The sequence below is a fragment of the Sitophilus oryzae genome, unplaced genomic scaffold (genome assembly GCF_002938485.1).
Source record: "Sitophilus oryzae breed Bouriz unplaced genomic scaffold, Soryzae_2.0 scaffold_1177_pilon_pilon, whole genome shotgun sequence".
NCBI classification, from domain to species: Eukaryota; Metazoa; Arthropoda; class Insecta; order Coleoptera; family Curculionidae; genus Sitophilus; species Sitophilus oryzae.
In genome coordinates, this window is record NW_022145812.1 from 1,012,211 (window position 1) to 1,038,650 (window position 26,440).

General features: G+C 33.1%; 1 protein-coding gene across 1 annotated transcript in view; it reads right to left on the bottom strand.

Moving 5' to 3' along the window:
* Window positions 1–1,525: 1,525 nt before the first annotated feature.
* LOC115889768 overlaps window positions 1,526–26,440 on the bottom strand; it is a 42,436-nt gene continuing 17,521 nt past the window's right edge. The window contains exons 2-3 of the mRNA XM_030909845.1: window positions 3,251–3,420; window positions 1,526–1,932 (exon numbers count right to left, since the gene is read on the bottom strand). Of these exons, the coding sequence (XP_030765705.1) occupies window positions 1,692–1,932; window positions 3,251–3,417 (408 nt within the window). The 5' untranslated portion in view covers window positions 3,418–3,420 and the 3' untranslated portion in view covers window positions 1,526–1,691. The remainder of the gene's footprint in view (window positions 1,933–3,250; window positions 3,421–26,440) is intronic.

Here is a 26,440-nt window from a genome sequence, read left to right on the forward strand (position 1 = left end):
ATACTTTGTTTAGCTTTGTTCTTTGTTTATTGTATGGATTTCACTTGTAATTACTAAAACTAATATAGAATGTTAATTTACTTTTTCAAAAGTCTTTAATTATGCAGATAAATAGTAATATGGAATATTAAATTGCGATAAAAAATAATTAGACAACTTGGTCAACACAAAATCAAGGCACACTTTGATACAAAGATGAAAAACCTAATATTTCTCTCATTCTTAGAAATAGGTACCCATAACTTTATATTGTTCGAAATGGTTAAATGCCAGCATTTTTTAAGTTCATAGCCAACTATGATTTCCATTTAAAAAAATTATATTTTTTATTATTTCTGACAAAAAGAGCAAGCATAGAAAAAAACTCACTACGCCACTGGATTGTGCTTAAAAAAGTGCCTTAAAAACGTCTTTACAGAATTTCATTATTCCGCGAAATAAAAAAAATGGGCAATTTTCAAAACGGTAAAAAATTCAAAAAGACTCCGTATATCAGATGGCAGTGAAAATATCAACAGGCAGTTTATGCCATTAAACGTGTCTCAGAAATCGAGCCCATGACATCTATGTCGGTTTTGTTCTATCTGGTCAGGAAATAGGTTTTCTCTGTTAAAACCTTTGAATAAGAAGACTAAGGAAGGAGCATATCAAAAATCTTAGGTACACCGCGATGGGCCTCAAATATGGCCGACTTAAATTCCGGTTTATCAGTGTCGTTCTAATTTTATTTAAAAAATGTAAAACTATGATGTAGGGTAGACGTGGGGTAGACTCAATAATTTGTTGTTTTATTTTACGTTGTGAATAAATGTTGGTAGTTATTAAAATTGTTATAAAAATATATAATTCTAATAAAAATAGATAAGTTATAATAAGTATTTATTAACACAAACATCCGATGCGCTACTGAAGCAGGTAAGTCAAATTAACGTATCTAAATTCTTTGACATCTAATCTTTGACAAGTAATAAATAAAAGCTAAAATGCAAGAAAAATATATAATTTAGTTAATTTTAGTGAATTTCATAAATAATCGGTTTACTACACGTATGTATATTATATAGTCACTTACTAGCGAAAAGTTGTTCCATTATTTCACTCAATTTTTGCTGAGATCTACCGCACGCTACACAACCAACTATTTTAGAGTCTTTTTCGATAAATCGCGATAGTGTCACTGTTAATTTAAGTTCTGCCACAATTTCCATCTAGATTTACTACCTTTATACAACTATCAGTAGTAGAATAAATAATAAATAACATAAAATAAGCTCCGTAAAGACTGACAAATCCACAAAATTTCAAATCAAATTCAAATGTGTCAAATGAATCGTCAAACAGAACTGTCAAGGATCCCCACCCTAGAGAGCTTTTATGGTGGCTTTTCCGCCCACCATGCATGAATACATGGATAGCATTATGCTCCTTCCTTAGTCTTCTTACTCAAAGGTTAAAACAGACGAATTCCGACAACCCTGTACATAAAATTTTAATTTTCATCAATACATGTATGTGTCGAACGATGAAATTCAAACAACTCTATCCTTAAAAATATACTTTATGAACATGGCACTAAGTTAAAAATAAATACAAAAGTATTATCTATTTGTACAACAGTATTTACACGTACGAAACATTAACAGCTAATGAGTTTTATCATTGTGACAATCAATAAAGACTAAGTTTAAGTTTTATTTATTTTCGTGATGGACTCTGTACAAATTATTGATTAATTTCGCAATTTCCTGTCTGTTAATTTTTTCCGAAGGTCTGTCGTAAATTACGGTCTCCTTGTTAAAGTTTAACGATTCTCTGGCGAGGGCGCTCGCTACATTAGGATTGCTGTAAAAGTTGTCGGACTTTTTCAATTCGCTCGGTATGACCGATTCCTCCAGCGATGTTTCCACGGCTTTCGGATGGGCAGGAAAACTTCTGAAATGAAATTAAATAAAATTTCGGTCTTGAAAAGTCTTAAAAAGATATAAAAAGAAATAAAGTTTCGTTTGGAAATATCAATAAACCTTTTTCGAAAGCAGGTTCGGTGCAGTGGCGTACAGATTTTATTATCCAAGCAAAATATTAATTTTAAAGCTACAAAATACATACATATACATATACCCTAATAGTTTAATTGTTTATTTTTAAACCTTTAGATTATATCCACATATTTCTTTTTTTCCTTTTCTTGGGTATGAGGCTTTTTTAATAAATTGAAAGATGGAAACTTTTTTTATGCGACGTTTCGCTCCATCATAGTGGGCTTTTACATAGACAAGCACTACTTTATTCTAAAAACTTGAAGTCTTGCTATCACCAGTCTGTATAAATTAGTGTAGTAAATAAAACACACATCAAACAACTGAAAATTATTGCGCCATACACTATAAACAATAAAGTACACAATGAATATCGATTCGGAAGTGCACTGTTGGACTGTGGGCAGTTTTTATCCCTTTATCTATGAGCGGTATCATTTCTATGACGTAGTAGATGACGTTTTTGATAATGGCGGATCGAGTTACGAGACAACCTTACCTTCTAATAACCTTGAGCTACGCTAGAGTTTTGGGGGTTAGGTTAGATTGGTTCTGGCGCTGATACGCATAGCGTCTTTTGTATTTTTCTAATAAAAATTGATAAAATTTATGTGGTGAAGTTTGAATTTTGTGTATTCTTACATACGAAACACTATCTTTTAAGTAAGAATTTTACATAGAATCTTTCAAGTCCTCGGTGGCCGCATGTTTAAAGCGTTAGGACTTTACGCTGCTATGACGTTGGAGCCGTAGTAAGGCAGGTTCGAATCCTAGTCAAGGCGACTTTTTTTTAATCGTTTTTTTTTACTTTTTACATATTTATTTTTACTTTTACATATTTATTATTGATTAATACAATTTTTAGTAACGTTTCTTCATTTTTTTAAATTTCTTATACGCGCATTCAAAGCATTCAAAATTTCAGCTAAACCGGAAAAAAAGTTTATAATAATATAGTGTCTAATGTTATATAGGTAATGAATGGGTGAACCCTTTGTGCGCGAGTCGGACTCGAACTTGACCATTTTTTTTATTTTCAAAGTATAATATCTCGGTTATTACTTATTTGAAAAACTGTAAAGAGAATATATGTTTCTTTTCTTTTATATTACGATATCTACCAAGCCTGATTATATTTGCACATATTTAAGACTCATCCTGTATATCGTAGTTTTTTTACGAGAGTATCAATTAATTAAAATAGGTTAACTTACAAAGACGGCGATGGATCAGGATAGTATTGCGGTGCATGGCCTAAACTGTATGTTCCAGGGTAAACCAGTGGCGGTGGAGATATTAAGTTATACGACGATATTAATTGACCAGCTTTCACAATGCTGGCATAAAAAGCAATGGTTGCCACAGCGAGGTAGGACTTCATTATCTGTAACAAAAAATAGGCTATAAGAATAAGTCACTGCGTTAGCTCTGATTTTTTTATATTTTAATTGTTTGCTGAATATATACTTTTATTGCCAAAAAACTGTTCAGTATAACCGATAACAAGATAAAATATTTTGACGTACGTCGTATGAAAAAAATAAAGCTTCATTCAGAATATTGAAATTAGTGGAACAAATTAGTGGTTTCAATAAGCGTAGAAGTTTGTTCCTCTAGTTTCATTGTAAACATTTACAACGTCAAAATTAGTCGTAGTAATTTTCAATTAGCAGAAAAAGTTTACTAACTTTTAACTTTTTCCACTAATTATAACGTAGAAGTTGGTTTCTCCAATTTCAATGTAAGCATTCAGTACGTCAAAGTTATTGGTAGTAATTTTCAATTAGTAGAAAAAGTTAACAAAATTTTAACTTATGCCACTAAATATACTTTAAAATTTGCGCGTAATATAATTTTGGCCTTTGATCATCCGTCAAAAGAAATTGTGGTTAGAAAAGAAAAGTTTATTGTTTTAAGGCTAAATTATTAGGCTTTCTCTATGAATACAACTGACTACAGCAAGCTAGGATATTCTATTAATTTTAATTATATCTTTTTAGGTATTGTAAATGATCATAAATTTTTAAGTACAAAATATCATTGAAATCACCAATTTCGATTCAGATTCTAATCCAGAGATTTCAAAATTATATCCCGATACCGAAAATTGGAAACCTTAATTGAAACCACTAATTTGTTCCAATAATTTTCAGGGTATGAATGAGGCTTTATTATAGAAAATTGATTATAAAGTATCAAAGAAAAAAAAATTGTTCCAAATTAGAGCAATTTGCAAATTTTCAAAAATATATAAGAAATTTCAAAGTATAATATATTTTTTTGGATATTTCTTTAAATGAAATTCCTGTACCATGCATGATACACAGCGCAAGCTGCGCTAGAAGCTATTCTGGACTTGCAATCAATCGACTGGCTCGTGAAGGATCTGGCCGCTAAAGGTGCCCTAAAATTAATGGGAATCCAATCTGTGGAACCAGATCAACTACGGTCAGTCGAGGATAAGGAGTTGCAGCTAAGGAGTCTCTCCAGTCCATTTTTCATTCTTTTGGTATACTCATGCATGTAGACTCACCAACTAGAATAACTAAAACTAGCCCTACTACTATATACTATGTCGTGTCGTCTTTTGACCCGGAATTCGTTGACTGTAGAGTCCTTCACTCAGGTTTCTCTGATCATGAGGCAGTATTGACAAAGTTTTTGCCAAAATCCAAATGCAAAAATACCTCGCGCAAATTGGGCCGTATTTTTTCGGATGAAAATTTTCTAAATTTTCACCATCTATGTCTGACAACTGAGTGGGTTGTCCTCTCGGCTGACGTCGATTCGGAATTTTCTAGATTTATGGATACCTTGTCTAATCTGGCGTACAAGGCGTTTCCTCTTAGGCCTATCAAAATTAAACAAGGTATACCCTGGTCTACTACAGGCTTGCGTATATCTGCAAAGAACATGCGCTCATTATCTCATCTTAAGAAATTCACGGACAGCGTCTTCTTTCATAATTACGTGAAAATTTATAGAAAAGTTTATCGAAAGACTATAAAAGCTGCCAAGAACATTTATTATAATGCGGGGCTAGCCAAAGCCGGTAATGTCGCTAAGGAGACTTGGGCTCTTGTAAATGACTTAAGGAATAAGGCTTCTTCGTCTGGCATAGTCTTTAATTCACCTGAAGATTTAAACACTTACTTTGTTAATGTGGCTAAAAATTTAGTGAACACCATAACTCCTTCCCATGATTTACTTTCATATCTCCCTAAAGCAAATGAGAATTTACACAGTTTCTTTTTCACGCCCGTAGCATTAGATGAGCTCCGTAGTACAATTAATAGTATTAAAAACAAATCCTCATCTGGGACTGATGGGCTTACTCTCAAAATGTTCTCTGAACTTCCTGAATGCACATTAAACCATCTTACTACTTTAATTAACGAGTCATTCCAAAAAGGAGTTTTTCCAAACTGCCTTAAGACAGCAATAATTATTATTCCTCTGTATAAAGGAGGAGATAAAGATGAAGCTTCGAACTATCGCCCAATTGCATTCCTGCCCACATTATCTAAGATCATTGAAAGATTCGTTAAAAAAGGTTTCTATCTTTTCTCCTTAAATATAAGATTCTTACTACCCATCAATTTGGATTTCTAAGTAACAGTTGTACAAATGATGCTATGTTCGACCTTTTTAATAATGTATACTCTAGCCTGAATAACCAACACTCTACAGCTACAATTTTCTGTGATTTCTCTAAGGCTTTCGATTGTGTAAATCATAATATCTTAATTAACAAATTGCTTTACTATGGTTTCAGGGGAGTGCCGCTCGAATGGCTTAAGTCATATCTTGGCAACAGAAGGCAGCTTGTGAGGATTGATACGTCTATGTCTTCTTGTAAGCCTATAGAATGTGGTGTCCCTCAGGGTTCAGTACTTGGCCCTATTTTGTTTCTGGTGTTTATCAGCGACATTTCAAATGTAGACATTAGCGATAAAATCTCCCTCTTTGCGGACGATACTAGTTTCACTTGGAGCGACCCAGATGTTACGGCACTATATGATACTATATCTAATGACTTACTACACCATTAAATCTTGGTGCGATTCTAATCTCCTATGCCTCAACCTGTCAAAAACTAAAGTTTTGTCATATAAACGTACTATACAACCTTTTGTACTTAATAACACCACTATTGACGTCGTGGACTCTGTGAAATCTTAGGACTTGTTGTAGATAACTCGTTAAAATGGGACTTTCACATCGAAGCTCTATCAAAGAAACTAAGCGCTCCCTGTTTTGCAGTAAGATCAGTTTCTAAGGAACTTAACTTCTCACCCTCTAGAATAGCCTATTATGCCCTTTTTGAGTCACATCTTCGTTATGTCCTTCCGTTCAGGGGTACTTGCTGCGCAACAAAATTTGATCCTATTTTCAGACTTCAAAAGAGAGCAGTTCGATATTTATTGGGACTGAACAGCAGAACTCACTGCCAGAATTTCTTTAAAAATTTCAAAATACTGACTCTTCCTTCTTTATTCATTTTTGAATCCGTTTGCTTAATCCGCAAGCACATATATCTGCTATTCCCGAAAGGCCATCTCATAACTATCCACTTAGGAATGCAGAGCACGATCTTTATCTGCCAACCCCGAGCTCAGAACTAGTTAAAGGTTCAATACTGTACAATGCCAAAAAAGTGTACAGTCATCTGCCTTTGAATATCAAGTCGCTTTCATTCTTATCCGCATTTCGCAAAGCTCTAAAATCATACTTACTGGAGAGAGCCCTATATACGGTAAACGACTTACGTTTGTTGATGTTTAATTATGAACAATTTTGAATTTTAAAATTTTGATCATCTCACACACTGGTCAAAGGTCAAGTATTTAATATTTTATAACTCTAAAATTATATCTATTTACTGCGTACTGCTCTGCAATTGTCCATATATATTCTTTTTGTTATTTTAATGACTTAAATTTTTTTGAATTGTATTATTTGTATTGTGTATTTTTTGTTGTTTGTATTTTTGTATGCTTTTATTTGTTTTGTGAGTGCTTTGTCGATGAAGCCGTTTTGGCTTTTTTTATAATAAAGCGTTGTTTGTTTGTTTATTTGTTTGTTTGATATTGCCAGTGATAGGGAAAATCAAGGTGAGCACGAGTCCACATCTGCTAGGCCAGCCCTATGTAAGACAGAGTTCTGAACATCTTTGTTATATCTATCCAATCTGAATCATCTAACACCATACTTTATTTATTCAAAGAACATTTTTGTCAGGCACTTTGTCAGTCTAAACACGTTCAAATTATAAAATATTTTTTATCATATATACTTAGTTTATGTTACGATATCTTTAAGTATACTTCAATTGTAAAAAATGAATCCAATTCTTTCTATTTTTTAATACTTGCCTTTCTAGAATAGATATGAAAACCCTAACAGAGAGAATTGTATCGGAAAAGTCATTAAACTCCGAGTTTCGTCGAAAACATTTGTACGTTTCATAGTCTCAGGAAATTGAAAATTGCAGATATTTTTCTATAATATTCTGTCTATTGGACATTTAAATTTCTTGTTTTTGTTGTATATTAACTGATTTACTTTTTTTGCATGACTTTCTAAAATAGACAAATTTTAGAAAGAAATGTTACTTATGTTACGATATTATTTAACAACGCAAAAATTATTTAATGAAAGAAGCGATAGCCTCTAAAAGAAAAATAAAAGCGGATTTAATTGAGGACAATCTAATAAAAATAAATGTATTGCTAATGCATGTGTCGATGTTAGTAATGTATGACACCCGGTTCTTTTTTTTTATGAATATAACATAAATAAACATAGCATGTAAAAATTAAAAAAATAATCAGACAGAATTTTTTAGAAGAATTTAGAATGAGTGGGAGGGGGGTTAATCACTTCGACCTTACAGATCCATTGTGTCCCCCTTTCTTGAATCATAACTCATCATACAGTCCCAGGGCTTTGACAAAAGCCAGTATCTGGGACGGTTTTATAGAGGGTAGTTCTCCATCTCCAATATCAGTCGTACCAAAATTCATGGCACGAATGGTTGTCGTCTCGGCGCACTCAGTGATGAGGTGTACTGGTGTTTCACCATCTTCCCCACAGAATCTGCATTCGCCGTTTCTTCTTAGTTTCAATCTACTGAGGTGTTCATTGAGGAGACAGTGTCCTGTTAAAAACCCCGTGACAATCCGAAGATTGTTCTTACTCAGACCCAGGAAGATCTGTGATTTTTCTTGATCATAAGCCCTCAGAAACTTCTTCGTCAGAAACTTCTAAGCAATAAATGTATTGCTAATGCATGTGTCGATGTTAGTAATGTATGACACCCGGTTCTTTTTTTTTATGAATATAACATAAATAAACATAGCATGTAAAAATTAAAAAAATAATCAGACAGAATTTTTTAGAAGAATTTAGAATGAGTGGGAGGGGGGTTAATCACTTCGACCTTACAGATCCATTGTGTCCCCCTTTCTTGAATCATAACTCATCATACAGTCCCAGGGCTTTGACAAAAGCCAGTATCTGGGACGGTTTTTATAGAGGGTAGTTCTCCATCTCCAATATCAGTCGTACCAAAATTCATGGCACGAATGGTTGTCGTCTCGGCGCACTCAGTGATGAGGTGTACTGGTGTTTCACCATCTTCCCCACAGAATCTGCATTCGCCGTTTCTTCTTAGTTTCAATCTACTGAGGTGTTCATTGAGGAGACAGTGTCCTGTTAAAAACCCCGTGACAATCCGAAGATTGTTCTTACTCAGACCCAGGAAGATCTGTGATTTTTCTTGATCATAAGCCCTCAGAAACTTCTTCGTCAGAAACTTCTTAAATCAGACAGAAAGTTTGAAGGTTTTTGGTTTTACCTTATTAATTAATTGTTATCAGGTAGTAATTGTTAATTTTGAAGTTTTACTTGACATAATGCAATTTTAACAGAACGTCAACGGTTTTTATAGACGTAGTATCTGTTTAAAAAAAACTAAAGTATTCTTGAATAGTTGCATTTGGCGATTTTAAATAGTTTTATCTCTTGTGTTTTGTGTTTTTGCTTCCGACGACGGGACTCTTCCCTTCGGGAAGTATATCTCTATATACTTCACGAACCGTTAAGCATTTCTTTGTTCGTTAGTCAGATTTGTTTATTAGTAAACATAAGCTGACAATTAAGCCGGGACCCCATTAGGCAATACGTCACGCCACCCCACGTCAGATCAGATTCATGATCATTGATCAGATTCAAGATCGAAGAAGCGTGGAAGGGTGTGTACCCTCGGAGGAAGAACTGTTGTCAGAGGAGGATGGGAAATACCCTGTCCCCTCTACAATAGGGGTATGATGGGTTATAGATAGTGTGATGACTCAAGGAAGTGGGGCACAATAGATCTTTAAGGTCGTAGTGATTACCCCCCCCCCTCTTACTCATTCTGCATTCTACACACTAGGCAACACGCCACCCCACATCACGCCACCCCACGCCATCCCACGCTATCACACGTGTGATGGGCGATTCGTCTGTCCCAGATCTTATGTGTACACTTTTTCCCACGTCGGAACACGGGGGCTCACGTGGGATAGCGTGGTGTGTGGCCTAATTGGGTCCCGGCTTTAGTCTCCGTTCGATGAACGCAGCAGTGTTTGCAAAAAATAGCTATTTTATTTTGTAGATTTTCTTACAGTGGCGAAATACCCATAGGATATTTTTGAAGGAAAAACTTGTTCATAAGTTGTTCTCTACAGAGGCATAATTTTCAAGCATAAAGTGATATTTTAAAATTTAATTAAGAAGATCTGAGAAATTTATTCCGTCGTGCTTCTCAATAATTTAAATCTATGAGGAGAGCACATTGCGTTTATTTTTATCTTATATCTTAAGATATCTGGAGTATTAATTTTATGACGTTGAATAAATGGACAATTCATATTTTTAAAGGTTAGGAATATTCTAATTAAAAAGAAAAAATATCTTATAAGAGAGTACTAAATCAAGTTTTCTCTATCTACGAATATAAACAAATTATTTAATTGAAACAAATTGTGAATATAAAAGCAATTGAATACTGTTTAATCCTACCTATTCAAAATAAAGACCATCTATTATAGGTCTTACCATCCATAAAAAATATTTAATTTATTTGGTATTTTCAGTTTTAAAATTACAACATACCGCCTGTATGGAATAAACACACCGGAAGGATATAAAACTTTGTTTCTCAATATTTCATCTTGACCATTAAATACAATCTGTAAATTTATCTAATTATCACTTCGTAGAGTATTTCCATTAACGAATGGAACTAGGACAGCATATGTGATAAATAGTATTACAACTAATGTCCGATGACAAGCCGAAATGGACGATGTCTAAGCTACTAATTTCATTAACCAACTGTCTGGAACAAGTTTATTAATTTCCGCTGTGAACTCTCTCATTTTCATCTTTGACAAGTTAATTCCGGTCTACGTTTACGTTTTTTTACCGGTAAAACCTTTGAAAACCGAAAGAGAGCGTAATTTTGGTTATAACTTTTCAACAAAGTTGTTCTTTTATAGTAGACTGATATGTATATTTTTAGTTATCTAATTAATAGATAATATGATTTGCTTTCACAAAACTTGTATCAAAATATCAATATTTTTGAAAAACACGTGGACAGAAACACAAATGAACGTCGCGTCACTACGTATTTCTACTCCAACTCCCAGTGGATGACCTTCTAAGAATTTACAACTTTTATGAAACACCAATGAACAGTAAAAAGGATTGGAAGAGAAAAACGTTTGCTCAGCATGTAAAAGACCATACCATAACGTGGTATCCCTACTGAAGCTTTCAAAACCAAAGCCGGGACAGGGATAGGAGTATTTGGGTTGAAAATTAAATACTCCGAGCCAATGGCCACCCCTACCCCAGCATCCTTCAGGCACAAATCTAAACTATCAAAAGATGCGTACAATTTATCTTAGATAGGAACTATCGAAAATAGGAAATAGGAAATAGCCATCAAAAAAGCGATCAACTCAGAAACCAGCACTCAACGAAGTTGGTCAAAGAATGCCCATAGATAAGCTGAACAAATTAGGCAAAGAAAATAAAGTTCTCCTACTCTAGGTGCCCGCTCACCGAGGCAATGAAAAAGCAAACGATCTAGCTAGAAAAGGAGCGAACACTCCTTACTTACTTACTGCCATTACTCGCTGACGAGTATTTGACACGCATCAGAAGATGGTTACGCAAGGCGTTTTCTTTCATGAGCTTTTTTGTGACTGAAAAGCCCGATGCGTGATGTTATCTCTCTTCCGCACTCCGGACATTCAAAGCGATCACTCCACTAACTGGATCAGAACCATTCTTCTTTCCAAGCGAAAACCAACTGAAGAGCCTGTACTAGGCTCAGTAGGACAGTAGGCTCCATCCGTAACCTGGAATGGGAATCCTTCAACGGTCTAAGACACCTGAAAAAGTTTCTCAGAACTTAATAACGAGAAAAATTAAAGATTTTTCTTGATTTAAGTAAAAACAATCTTCGGATTGTCACGGGGTTTCTAACAGGACACTGTCTCCTCAGCGAACACCTCAGTAGATTGAAGCTGAGAAACAACGGAGAATGCAGATTCTGTGGGGAAAATGGGGAAACACCAAAACATCTTACCACTGAGTGCACCGAGACGACAACCGTTCGTGCCATAAAATTTGGTACGGCCGATGTTGAATACATCTCTGTAGAGCTCTGTAGAGCCCCTCTCAGATACTGGCTTTTGTCAAAGGCCTTGAGACGTGATGAGTCATAACTTGTTATAACTCAAGAAAAGGCCCACGGTGAACACACAATAGATATATAAGGTCGCGGTTATTAACCCCCTCCTAAATATTATACATTCTTTCTTTCATTTTTCATTCTACTTATTTCTAAGAAGAAGGCTGTTTTTACCAGTTTTTGTCTCGTTAGATTGTGTGTCACGCCTTGAATTTTACTCCTAGCGCGCGTAAAAAAGTAAATACAGGGTTGTTCACCAGATACGACACGGAGTATTGTGGCTAAACGATTAGATTTTCACAAATTGTAAGTTTTGGGTTCGTTTAAGGACTATTACAGCTACAATTTAAAAATATTTTTCGAAGATACAGAGTGTCCCAAATAAATAAAAAATATCAAAGTTGTATTTTTTTAAATGGAACACCCTGTATATTATTACATTTTTAGTTTCTACGATTAAAATAAAGGTAAATTTGATTAAGGTTTATTACACTTAAACCTTACCGTTTTTTGAAATATTTTAAATTGTGTGAAATTGCAGTAAACGTTTTAAGGGCTTCATTTCTCCTAGAGTATCAAAGTTTTTAATACTAAATAGTTACTGAAGTTTATTTATTGGTCAGTTATTGTGTTGCAATAATAAAAATAATCCCACCTCATACAGGGTGTCTAAAAAATTATTTTATATAATTTCTAGCTTCAAACGCCAATAACTTCTTTAATTTAAATAGAACGCCCTGTATATTTTAGGAGAATCAGATGCACTATTTAATTGTTTATCAAATTGTATTATACCATTTTTTACCTATTCATTGAAGTTGTCGTAGAAAATGCATTTTCTTTTAAATGCAATATACCTATGGAATATTGACATTTTAGATTATTTTTAAAGCAACAAATGTACAAAATGTACAGGCTGGTAATATTATCGTTTTTAGCAAAACGATAATATTACTAAAGAACTATTTAAACCCTTATAAAAGAGTATACCATTAATTAGATACCTACAACACCATTATTTCCGCCGAAATACTAATTAATTACATACTTATTTGTGTTCGTTAATAAATTATTCTAAATAAATGTGGATGTGGTGAAATCATTTAAATTAAACGAGTTATTGCCGTTTAAAGCTAATAATTATTTTAAATAAATTTTTAGACACTCTGTATAAGGTAGTATTATTTTTATTATTGCAACACAATAACTGATCAAGAAATACACTTCAGTAAATATTTAGAATTAAAAACTTTGGTACCCTTGCAGAAATGAAGCCTTAAAATTTTTACTGCAATTTCACAATATTGAAAATATTTTAAAAATGGTAAGGTTTAAGTATAATAAACCTTAATCAAATTTACCTTTATTTTAATAGTATAAACTAAAAATGTAATAATATACACGGTGTTCCATTTAAAAAAAAATACAACTTTGCTATTTTTTATTTATTTGGGACACACTGTATCTTGTAAAAATATTTTTAAATTGTAGCTCTAATAGTCCTTCAACGAACCCAAAACTTACAATTTGTAAAAATCTTATCGTTTAGCTAGAATACTCCGTGTCGTATGTGGTGAACAACCCTGTATACTCATAAAAATAAAAAAGAAAAAATAATTTAGCTCACAATTCGCAAGCGTTACCACCGAAAAACCGCTGCGGAGGCATTCCAACACACCTCGCCGCTATCACCTTGGCCCAGAGGAATCAATAAATAAAACATGTTATCGTGGGTACTGTAATGAAAAAGAAGAAAGAATTTATTGGAAAGCCTACAGTAATATTAGTCATGAGACATGACTAAAACATAACTACCCTTAGACACTCAGTGTTTCTGCATTCCGGCTTCATCAATACGGGAGGAATCAGCAACGATGAACTAGTGATCCCGGAAAAAAAAGGGGAGAAAACGAGGCACAAGGCACCATTTGCAGCCTGGTTAGGCAGTAGCTCACAATTTGCAAGCGTTACCACCAAAAACGGAGGCAAAAAAAACCGCTGCGGAAGGCAAAAATACTGAGTGTCTACGGGTAGTCCTGTTTTAGTCATGTCTCATGACTAATATTACTGTAGGCTTTCCAATAAATTCTTTCTTCTTTTTCATTACAGTACCCACGATAACATGTTTTATTTATTGATTCCTCTGGGCCAAGGTGATAGCGGCGAGGTGTGTTGGAATGCCTCCGCAGCGGTTTTTCGGTGGTAACGCTTGCGAATTGTGAGCTACTGCCTAACCAGGCTGCAAATGGTGCCTTGTGCCTCGTTTGCTTAACTTTTTCTTTTTTCCGGATCACTAGTTCAACGTTGCTGATTCCTCCCGTATTGATGAAGCCGGAAGGCAGAAACACTAGTGTCTACAGGTAGTCATGTTTTAATCATGTCTCATGACTAATCTTACTGTAGGCTTGCCCAATAAATTATTTCTTCTTTTTTATTACAGTACCCACGATAACATCTTTTGCTCATAAAAATATATTATATACTCATAAAAAGTATTTATCGCCAAAACTATAATTACTTATATAAGTTACATTCTAAAATAAACAAAACGACAAACTATCAAATCATTAGTTCCTGACTTTTGTTTGTAATAATTACAAATTGACTTAAAAGAAGGTTGACTCACCCTGTGTATTTATTAAAATATTTTTCAAAATTTGATCGAATTGCACACATATTTTTTAAAGGTTTAGCGTAAATATCTGAAATAAGAAACCTTTTTGACAGCTTTTTCAGAACACGGAACTATCTTTGATGTATGCATTTGTATATGAGCCTTTATTTAAATACTAAAATGAAAGCAAGAAATTTAAACGAATAAGGTTTATAATAATCTCTATAATATAACAACATTATAACAATTCCTTCAAATAATTGAATTCCGAGGTTTGTATACTACAGGGGCTTAAGGCACCCCTCTATTAGTCAATTGGTGTAACTGTAATTTTAACAGTATTATCGATAAGACACATTGCCAGACGGATATTTTTTTTTTAGATTTGAGAGGTGAAGGGGGAAACCTGGAACAGGTACTCGCCTCGGAAAACCTACTATGTGCCAGGCGAGTTATGTGGGATTTTTATCTCACTAAAACCTAACCTCTACCTTTGTCCTCTCTCCAGGAACGTTCTTTCCCCGGCGGCACTCTTTGTAAATACTAATTCGCCGGGGCGTTCATATTCGATGTTACTGCTGTGTATTCTTCGTAGGTGGTGCAAAGATCTTTGAGTATGGTCTCAGCATACTCCGCTATCTTGTTCCATGCCGATTGACTCTTCAGCATCCAGTCCACTTTATTTTCTGGGCTGATGGACAAGCCTAGATTTCTTTCCGTCCTTGTCCCCTCCTATAGACGGCATCGGAAGAACACGTGCTCCGCATCTTCGGTCACCACGCAGCAATGGTGATAATTCGGCAAGTCACTTCTCTTAAATCTGTGCACACGCCTCTCCGTGCACACACTCACGCAAACACGGGTGACCCATTTGGTGACATCCGGGATTATTCGATGTGTCCACCGACTTTTCGTCGAGCTGTCCAATCGCACTTGACAGAGACGAAGACTTTTAAGCCTCTCTTCTTCACAGAAGATCTCTTGCTACGCGGTCTTTCTTCTCTTCTTGCGGTGTTGTCGTTGGCGTTCTCCCGCCAAGATGTCGATAGGCAGGCATAGAGTGGCGTCAGCATACCGTCCGCTATGATCGCTGAGAGTCGATGGTCTGATATTATTGTCCTGCGATATGTTGTTAGTTCCAGCGATTCTGACCATACCGGACTTCGTATAGCAGGACGGAGGTAAGTACCGTCGCCAGTAATCGGCTCCGGGTTTGCCTGGGGCCTCCGATATTGGGCATTATCCGTGAGAGTGCACCCTGAACTGCTCCCACCTTCTTGCTGACGCTGGAGATATGCTCCTTGTAGTTAAGCCTCTCATCCAAGACGACTCCAAGGCACCGAATATGGGGTTGCAACTGGATGTCATGGTCGCCTACCCTGATGGTGATGATCTCCATTTTTTTCCGGCTACTCAGTAGGAGTGCTTCGATCTTATGTTTCGCCAGCGACAGGTCTGCCGATTGTATCCACTGTCTTATCCACCTGATGGTGATGGAGAATGCGGTTTCCAGCTCCGCCAGGATTACCAGACGGATATGTCGGTTCTGCCTTGGATGTGTGTAAATAAATCGAATTATATTTTATAGAATAACCCGACCGGCGGCGGCGGCGGCGTTCCTACGAGCAGTCGGAAAAGCCAATAGTAACAAATTTTCAGGATGCCAGCATAAAATTGGGCATCGATTATTGAAAAGAACGTTTTGCATCGGCGACGGGCATGTTTAATTATTTATACGCTGGCAGGCGCTCACCGCCGCTGCATTTTGGAACATGAGCGATTTAATAATTAACAGCTGGCAAAATTTAACCGATTCTATTATTCCTATTCGGTGCCATAAAAACATTAATTATTTCCATTGTAAAAGAGGAACAATGTAAAGTATGAAACTGGACAAAATTATTTTCAATTCATGAAAAGCTTTATTTCAAATTTTATATAAAATTGGCTATACTAAATATATTATTATTGAGTGTGTGGTGCAAGATTGTTTGTATTTGTTAATCGTATTTTGCAGATTGAAAAAAACTTATAACGAGTTTAGTTTGTTAGAATACTTCTATTTATATAATTCACTGGTAAGTTAGTAATTTACTTTAAAAACAGAAATAAAAAATCTGAGTAGGCTGAAACGTTTTGATAATTCCTATTTTCTCTTATCCAGTGAATACTTAGGGTAAATACTAATACTAATAATAAATACTATAATAAATAAATACTATGAAACAAAAACTACTTCACCACAATACACCAAAACAGATTACCTTGAACTACGCATGTTTCAAAACACTAATGTTTTTTTTTAAGAAATATAATATCATGGGAAGAAAAAAAGTTTCGACAACTTTAAAGGAAATAAACTTCTCGTGGGAAAAGTGCAACCGGATATCTGTACTCATTGACAGAGAAAACATAATTTTTTATAGAAAGCAATATCAAGAAGAAGTACCTATATTGTATCTATATAGAAGGCAATATTTAGTAGAAAAATTGCCAACCGCTTGTTGGAGGAAAGGGAACATCATAGGTTGGTTGTCGCAGAAGGATACTTCATTTGAAACCGGAATGTTGAAAAACGAGCGGGTACAAATAGATAGGCAAAGCAAATCGCAGTTTAAAAAATACGTTACTGATGAATTGACTAAAGCGCGTGGAATAAATGCTTCGGTTGCCACCCTACCATTGTGAATTAAATACCAGCGCACTTATACAGGGTCCGGCAATAGTGCTTCGGTATCTGTAACTAGAATAAAAAACTTGAGAATTTTGTTTAAGTGCAAACCCAAAGAATGTACCAGGATGTATTTCACGAAAATATTTTAACTTCTATAGGGTGGCTCAAAAAATGTGAGTGGACCTGGATGATTTTTTTTTAAATAGAACTGTATATTATGCATTTTTGGATTGCTTTCAGATCGCTTTACATAACCCTATGATATGAATAAATATATTTCGATAGTTTCAGAGATATTAAAAAATAAATCAAAAATATACATTTTTAAGCTCTTCTTAAAAAAAAATATTAAAAATACAAGAACTGTTCTAAAATTAAAACTCTATTAGGTATTTACCTTAGATGGTCTGTACTTACTTTGCTATAAATATGAAAATCAAAAATCATACAGGATCTTCAAAATTTTACGCCAAACTTTCTAAAATATAAAATTATTTTTCTTCGGTTTTTTTTAAATGGAACACCCTGTATATTATTTTTTTATCAGATGAAGAATTAAAAAATTAACATTTTTTGTCTTTAGAGTATTTCAAAATTTTTAACGGTTTCGCAGATATTTGCGGTTTTATATTTCATATGGCATTTTCCACAGTAAATTTCATCATCAAAGCCACCCAATGATTTTTCTCTCGTATTTCACCATTGAACGCCCCATATGAAATAATACTGCGTGTATCTGCAAAATATTAAAAATTTTGAAATACTGTAAATCAAGGTTGGAAAAAATCATGATTTTTTTAATAAAAATAAAAAAAAATCAGATTTTTTGATTTAAATCAGATTTTTTTTATTTAAATCAGATTTTTTTGATTTTAATTCAAAACAATATTTAAATCGGATTTGCAAATGACTAGGATTTATTTTCAATTAAAGTCCTATCCTAAATGGCTAAATCTATCTAGATTAACATCAACAATTCTACGGGGCGTGTGACTTTTCCACATATATTCCACCAATATATTCCGCAAAGAAAAGTCGTTCGCTTCAGATCAAAAGGATTTTTTTCAAACGTCTCAAAAGTATTAATTTTTTGTCATTTTAACGCCTAGGCATAAAAGTAAAGCACTGTTACGCCTAAGCACAAAAATATTTTATTAATAATATGTAATGTTTAAAAAAAATAGTATGTCCTAATCGGAATAAAAATGTACTTTTTGCCTCCCTGTAACGTTGGAATAGCTTTGCGATGGTCCTTCAAAGGTACAGCATCGTCAAAAAAAGTATAATTTTTACTCCTAATAAAACAATACACTATTGTTCGGAAATAGTCTTAAGTCGAGGATGAAATTAGTATGTATTATCTAATATCAAAGTGTAAAATACTTACTGCAGATCAAAATGTCGCACAGTGAGGTATTTGACACAGATAGTTGATCGAAATTTTTTTATGTAGACCTGATGTAGATAAATTATTGCTATTTTCAATTAAAGAGGAAATAATATGAACAAAATAAAGGATAATTCGTCGATTCTAAAAAAAGAAAAGAAAATCACTGTTCCAGTGTTTCTACGGTCAATGCCACTAATGCCAGTAGTAATATCGCAACTAATACTACTAATGCTACGACTGATACGCGAGCAATGCCCATACCACTAAAGTCGCTACTAATGCCAAATTGTGCTATACTGCTAATGGCACTAATGCGATCGCTTTGTACACAACAATGCCATCGCGGTATACACCTCGCATTAGTATATCACTGATTGGCAAATTAGAGGAAACCAAGAATGTTTTTCTCATTTTATCAGCAAAGTCGCAAAAACGCAGTATTTTATTTTACTGTACGAAAGCCCAATGTTTACTAAGTAAAACGTATATAGGCAATATGCTGAATTCTTCGAAATGGGCAACTAAATCTCTAAGTATAATAAAAATGTCACAAATTTAATCAAATTTTCTGAACGCCTAACTTTTAGTTGCAAAATAAATCGTTAGTATAGAGAATATCAAAATAAATAATACGTTTTTGTAGAATACATACTTGCAGCTTGCTGAGCCATTTTCAATCAAAACAATAATAGAAAGGTAAAAAGAGCACAAGAACAACAACAATTTATAATTTTAAACATAAAATTTAGCCATTTACCTCTTATCTGTGAGAAGTAACAACTTTGACGTTTCGTTGAAACAAATGAATGCAACTAAACACACCCATCGCAACGCCATTCATGGCAGACATGATTTACTTATCATTTATCTTTTTTTGGGAAATCTTAAACACATTCGCTTTTTCGAATTTCGATCACCTTTTTCATGCTAATACCCCACCGTGTGTCGGTAGGAATTTGGAAACATACAACCGTTTCAAAAAAAATATAAAACATATTTTCTGACAACCATAAAACTATAGATTCTCGGGAATAAAGATATAATCTCTACCTATATTAAAAGAACCTAGTTCTGCACTAGACTTTGCGAATGATATGTATTTGAACAGCGAATTTTTGTCACTTATACAGAAATTTTAAAATAAATCCTTGTGTTTAACGGTCTAATGGATTCACACGAAATTAGTTCAAAAATCGGTCCAACAATTAAATTGGCGAATAGATATTTTTATATAGTTTTATAACAGTTTTATTATCTGCTACATCTGTTATAGAAAATGTTTATAGTTTTCTAGGACACATTTTTAAAACTTTTAGAGTTATTTTTTGATTTATTATAAAGTTTCAATATTTTTTTTTTAAATCACATGATTAAAATTAAAAAAATCACTTGATTTAAATCACTATTTAAATCATGATTTAAATCATTTGATTTAAATCATGCCAACCCTGCTGTAAATACAACAAATGTTCATTTTTTAACTCTCCATCTAATAAAAAAATAATATATATAGGGTGTTCCATTTAAAAAACAAAGAAAAATATTTTATATTTGAGAAAGTTTGGCGTAGAATATTGAACATCCTGTATGATTTAAGATTACCATATTTATAACAAAGTAAGAACAGACCATCTAAAGAAAATACCTAATATAGTTTTGATTTCAGAACAGTTCTTGTATTTTTAATAATTTTTTTAAGAGGGGCTAAAAAATATATATTTTTGATTTATTTTTTAATATCTCTGAAACTAACGAAATATATATTTATTCATATCTTAGGGTTGTGTAAAGTGATCCGAAAGGAATCCAAAAATGCAATAATATACACGGTGTTCCATTTAAAAAAAAACATTTAGGTCCACCCACATTTTTTTGAGCCACCCTATAGAAGTTAAAATATTTTCCTGAAATACATCCTGATACATACTTTAGGTTTGCACTTAAACAAAATTCTCAAGTGTTTTATTCTAGGAGCTACAGATGCCTTCTACCAGCCCGACGCACTATTGCCGGACCCTGTATGTGCACAAATGAAAGGATTGGGTTGGTATAATTCTAACAATCAGCTAATGATGTTAAATGTTAACACAGGGAAACTTGCGTCTTGAGTTTAAAGTACAGAGGTTGGTGTATTGTGGGATTATTTTATATTTTTTAGAGAACCCAGTGATCATGGAAAAAGATAGAAAATAAAAAATCCCAAGTTTTCATGCAAATTCATAGGTAACTTTAAAATAAATTCAACATGTTATTGCTGAAACTATTTTATGTTCCAGAACAGTCAAAACTCAATATTATCATAAATTCGAAAACATAAATAATATTGCTTAGTCAATTGATGTCACTGAAGTTTTAACAGTATTATTGATAACATACATTTCCAAACGGATACGCCAATTCTGCCAGGGACGTGTGAAAATAAATCGAATTATATTTTATAGAATAACCCGACCGGTGGCATTTCTGCGAGCAGTCGGAAAAGTCAATAGTAACAAATTTTCAGGATGCCAGCATAAAATACGGCATCGATTATTGAAAAGAACGGTTTGCATCGGCGAGCACAATTAATTATTTATACGCTGGCAGGCGTCCACAGCCAATGCATGTTGGAAAATGAGTGATATTTGATAATTAACATCTGGCACAATTTTACAGATTTTATTTTATACCTATTCGCTGGCATAAAAACCTTAATTATTTCCATTCATTCAAAACAGGAACAATGTAAAGTTTTATACTGGACAATTATTTTCGATTCACAAAAAGGCTTTATTTAAAATAGTTAATGATTTTGAACCTTTTTTGTAATATATAGTAATTTTTGGTTACTGGGTCTTTAGGTTCTTTTTCTTTTAATTAAAGCAAATTAACTATTGACGTTTGGCCAATTTATTTTTGGCATCTTCAGAAATATTTATTTGCGTTGAAAAATAAATTGGCGAAACGTCAATAATTAATTTGTTTTAAATAAAAGAAATAGAACCTAAAGACCCGATAACCAAAAATTACTATTTATTTAAAATTACACAGGGTATCCCAATAGTCCCAATATTCAGTGGACAAAATATTATTTAAATCGCTATCAAAAATGTTTGGCTAAGCGCTTTAACATTTGGTTTTTACAAAAATCAAGAAAAAGTAGGGGAAGGGTAAAAACTACCCCCACCCCTACATACATTTTGATATAGATATTTTCGATTGAAATATAAAAATTATATATATATATATATATATATTAACGCAAAAACACATTATATACACAAAAACAATCCACTTTAAATTTCGATTCATATTTCAAAAGCTAATGTTGTTTTCCAAAAAAAATTTCAGATTTTTTAATCAAGCCTTATTCTGACAATCTGATGCTAACACTGCGAAATGCCCGTTAAGTATTATGATCTTTTGCGGTGCATTTGTGTTTTATTTCTCTACTTGCAATATCAAAGAGATCCAACTGTATGTATATAATATTATATGTCCAGAAAAAAACAGAGACAATAGAAATAAACTAACGATTATATTGAGACCAATAATATTAAAAATAAGATTAACTAGACCTATGTTATATTAGTATTATTAACTTGACTTATACTCATATTATTACTATCATATTACGACCCAATATCAATTTCAAAACTTAATAAATTCACAAAAATCAAAACTTTCAGAATAAAATCTGTTTATTTTAGAAAGAAAAAAACAAATGGACAAACTTATGAGCGTCGCGCGTCGATTGAAATAATCAGGAATTCCTAATGAGCAAATTCGTGACAAGGCTGATTTTATTTTCATGTTCATATTCATCATATATCTTACGTCTCAAGTGCTGTACGGTGGACACACCAATCGTTCTGCGGTCAACTGCTTAATCTCCTGGCGAATATTTTCTTTGCTTTCATGACCGAAACGAAACATATTTTTAAGCCGTGTCGCTTGACAGCTTCAAAACTGAAATAGTTTATAGGTTTGGGTGTCACTTAGTTATCACAGTAACTAAGTAATCAATTCGACCAAAAATCGAAAAATACAGTTTCATTATTTGATTTTCAAACACAATTTGGTGTGGAATTTTCTTACCGAATACAACACGAGGTCAAATTAAATCCGGACATTTTTTCCCGCTCATGAATATTTTTAGAAAATTATCCCGAGTCGAGACAAAATATTCATGAGCTCGAAAAAAATTCCGGAAATAATTTGACCTCTAGTTGTATTACTAGTGAAAATGTCCTTGTACCTTGGTTGTCCACCCGGCCTCCTCTTACCGTCTACAAGCTCACCGTAATGCAGAGATTTTGGTATGCGGTTTTCTTGCATTCTGCAGTATATTAGGAAAATTATTTTAAAGTACTGCTACATAAAAGAAAGGGAATGGCAGGATGAATGGGCAGGTAAACCTTTAAAGCTTCGCGCTATAAAACAGGATCCGTCAACCCCATCCTCATCGTAAAGCAGATATTTTGGTATGCGGTTTTCTTGCATTCTGTATACGTGACCAGCCGATCTTAAGCGGGATTTTGTAATCATGACTGCAATACTCTTTCGTATCGCCTGTATAGATATATAGGGTGAGTCTTAAATAAGTGCAAATATTTATAGGGGTAGTATATTTCGACATTAGTAACACGACTATAAGGTTTTTTCCGCAAAAAAAATCAAATTTGAAATTATTCGAAAAAATATTTGGAATTTTTTTAGTTTTTAGTTAAAAAACATAATTTCTTGATAATATGGCAACATAGGTAGTAGATTAAATTTACAAGAAAGAAAATTCAGAAAAGATCCAGTTGTTATCAAAATTTAAGCACAAAATATATTTTTTTAAATTTTCAAAGTAAAATAACTCGGTTGTTTTGGACTTATTTGAAAAACGGTAAAGAGAAAATATGTTTTTTTATCTTATGTAGTTATTTAAGACTCTCCCTGTATAATTACTTAAGAGCGTTTAAAAACGTCGTTTTTTTTTATCAATATCGTCCCATTTTAGAACGGGTGCAATAATTAAATATTTACCGATTAACGAAATTTAATGGATTCAGTACGCAATTGAAAAATCACGTTTAAAATTCTGCCCATTAATTATCTGCAAAATTTAACAAGTAAAACAAAACAACTGGACTTAAAAACAAAACAAGTAAATTCAATTTGAGTTATTTGTTTTTTTTTTTTTGATACAAATACAACCATAGTAAATTATTTAGAAAAATATATACGGACTGCAGAAATACTATATTTCCTAACAATAAACAATCCCCAAAAATAAATCGCCCTTTTATTTAGTACATTAAAAATAAATGCCACATTTTGAACACAAAATTGTAGTCATGTTAATAGAACAGTTTAGAAGCTCTATATATAGAGTGGCGCACCTCATTCACCTCGGTTGATTATACGAAAACGAAAAGATGTAGATACATTTTTTGGTATGGGTATATCTAGATAGGCAATGTGCATAATTATAATAAATAATAAAATTATTTTCAAATGTACAAGGTATATCAGAACTAAGATCCATACCAAAGTTATATTTTTTATTATGGAACACACACACATCCCGTATTTTATTTCATTTTTATTTAAAATAAATATTTAAAATGGACCAGCAATTTTTGATATTCCTGTATACATATAAGGAAGCAATCAAATTTTTTAGTAAATTTATTTTTCTAGCTTCAAATTTAGCAAAAGAATTAATTCTGAAAAGCAATGTACAGGGTATTGAGAATCTTTTTTATTATAGCATGCATATTTAAATATCTTTTGATATCTCAAAAACCAAAGCATTTAGACATATTAAACCCTTATAATAAATGCCTTATTTTATACCCAAGAATCCAAAAATTAAATAAAATACAGGGTTTTTCATAAGAAAAAATATAACTTTGGTATGGATCTTATTTCTGATATACCCTGTACATTTGAAAATTATTTTAAATTATGCACATTGCCTCTCTACATATACCCATAAAAATTGTTTTTACATCTTTCCGTTTTTGTATAATCAACCAAGGCGAATGCGATGCGCCACCCTGTATAATAAAAAAAACTCATAAAGCGATATATTGCGGGTAGAGTTGCAGTAATATTATTTTTGTTATATTGAATTTAAAATGAACTATTAAAAAATATCATCAAAAAACGCAATATCTGGTGTTTTAGAAAAATTAAAATATACCGGATTTAACTGCTTTTATTAAAATTATAAAGCACCTACTAATTATGCATATTATTTTTTAATTATTTATTCAATGTTACAATTTTATTCATAGTATTATCTGTATTTTATTAGCATAATTAAATATAAGGGAATTAATTTAGAGTAGAGCAGAGTAAATAAATAATAAACAAACAACAATATTGATTTGATTCAATAATGGCAAAGCGATGTCAGAATTATGTTTAATTATTTACATAGTAAAACAATAAATTGTAATCTGGAGATAAAACGTATAAAAATAATACAAATTATTAAATTTCCCGATTAATAATACAATAATTGCTCGCAGGTTTTAATTAAATAAAAATAACAAGCGCGCAAGTTATATTAGGTATTAATATTGATGTTTAACAGCATATTACTGTTATTTTAATTACTAAAATAGACCATTTTTTATTTTTTTTTCTAAACTTCATAGAATATCTGTGAGACATATCATTACTTGTGGGTAAACAATACTTCTACTACTGCCATTATTCACTGACGAGTATTTGACTCAAGGCGTTTTCTTTCATGAGCTTTTCTTTGAATGAAAAGCCCGATACGTGATGTTATCTATGTACCGCACTCGGGACATTCTAAAATCTCATTGCTTTGTTGCCTCTTTACTTTTTGGTTGTCGCTGATTACTGACTTTACAATTTTTCTCATTTGCATTCTATTGTGAGCTGCTTCCCACTCATTATGCATGTTAATCTCCTTTAACTTTTTCTGGAAAATATCCTTGTACTTTTGAGTTGTCTACCCGGCCTTCTCTTACCGCCTACAAGCTCACCGTAAAGCAGAGATTTTGATATGCGGTTTTCTTGCATTCTGCATACGTGACCAACCCATCTTAAGCGGGATTCTGTAATCATGACTTCAATCTCGCAGTTAGCTTTTTCAAGGACCGAAAGAGACATGGTGATACCATTTGATTCTTAAAAGTTGTCTCATGTGTCTCTGTTGCAATTTGTTTAATGCGTTCATGTGTGGGCGCTACGGTAGCCAGGTTTCGCTTCCATATAACATGGTGGGGATTATTTTTGCTCGGTACACTGCAAATTTCGTTTTTGTGCTCAAGTCATGATTGTAGAGGGTAAACAATGGGTGGTGTTACAGGAACAGAATAAAACGTTAATTCACGACAATACACCTAAACACTTTGTAATATGTAACTATGTAACATTATAGCGCTGATTGAAGAAATAAGAAGATGCGCAACCTTATGGACAGTTTCGTGGCACAAAACCTCTCCGAGATGTAGCTGACGATACCGTCTTTCCGATATATTTATAAAGTAACTATATTGACTCCAAACTGCATTCTGTGAAGGCAAGCCGGTGAAATGGATATATAAAATCTTCTGAAGGAATTTGCATTGTCGCATAGTGTAAATAAACATGGTGTGCCGACGCGCATGCAGCCGGCACGCTGTGACGTCAGCATCGAAAATTTTTGTCGGTGAACGGGCAGGAATACATGAAAGATATTGGAATTAATTTTTATTTACGAAGTAATAGAGTTACTTTTAGCATTTCTTATATAAAGGAGTTTAAAAGACAATTATTGATGAATGATTTTATAGAGGAGTGCAAAATATAGGTAATTCAACGAATTTTTCTACAAAAAAATATCATTTATAAATTTGGACATTTTTTTCCCAAGTTTACGCCACCTTATGCCGGTTTTATAATTTGAATCTGCTAAAATATTGGCAATCACAGTTTTTCGATCTTCCAGGTCTATCTTCGCTTGCATTCGTTGAGATATTTTACT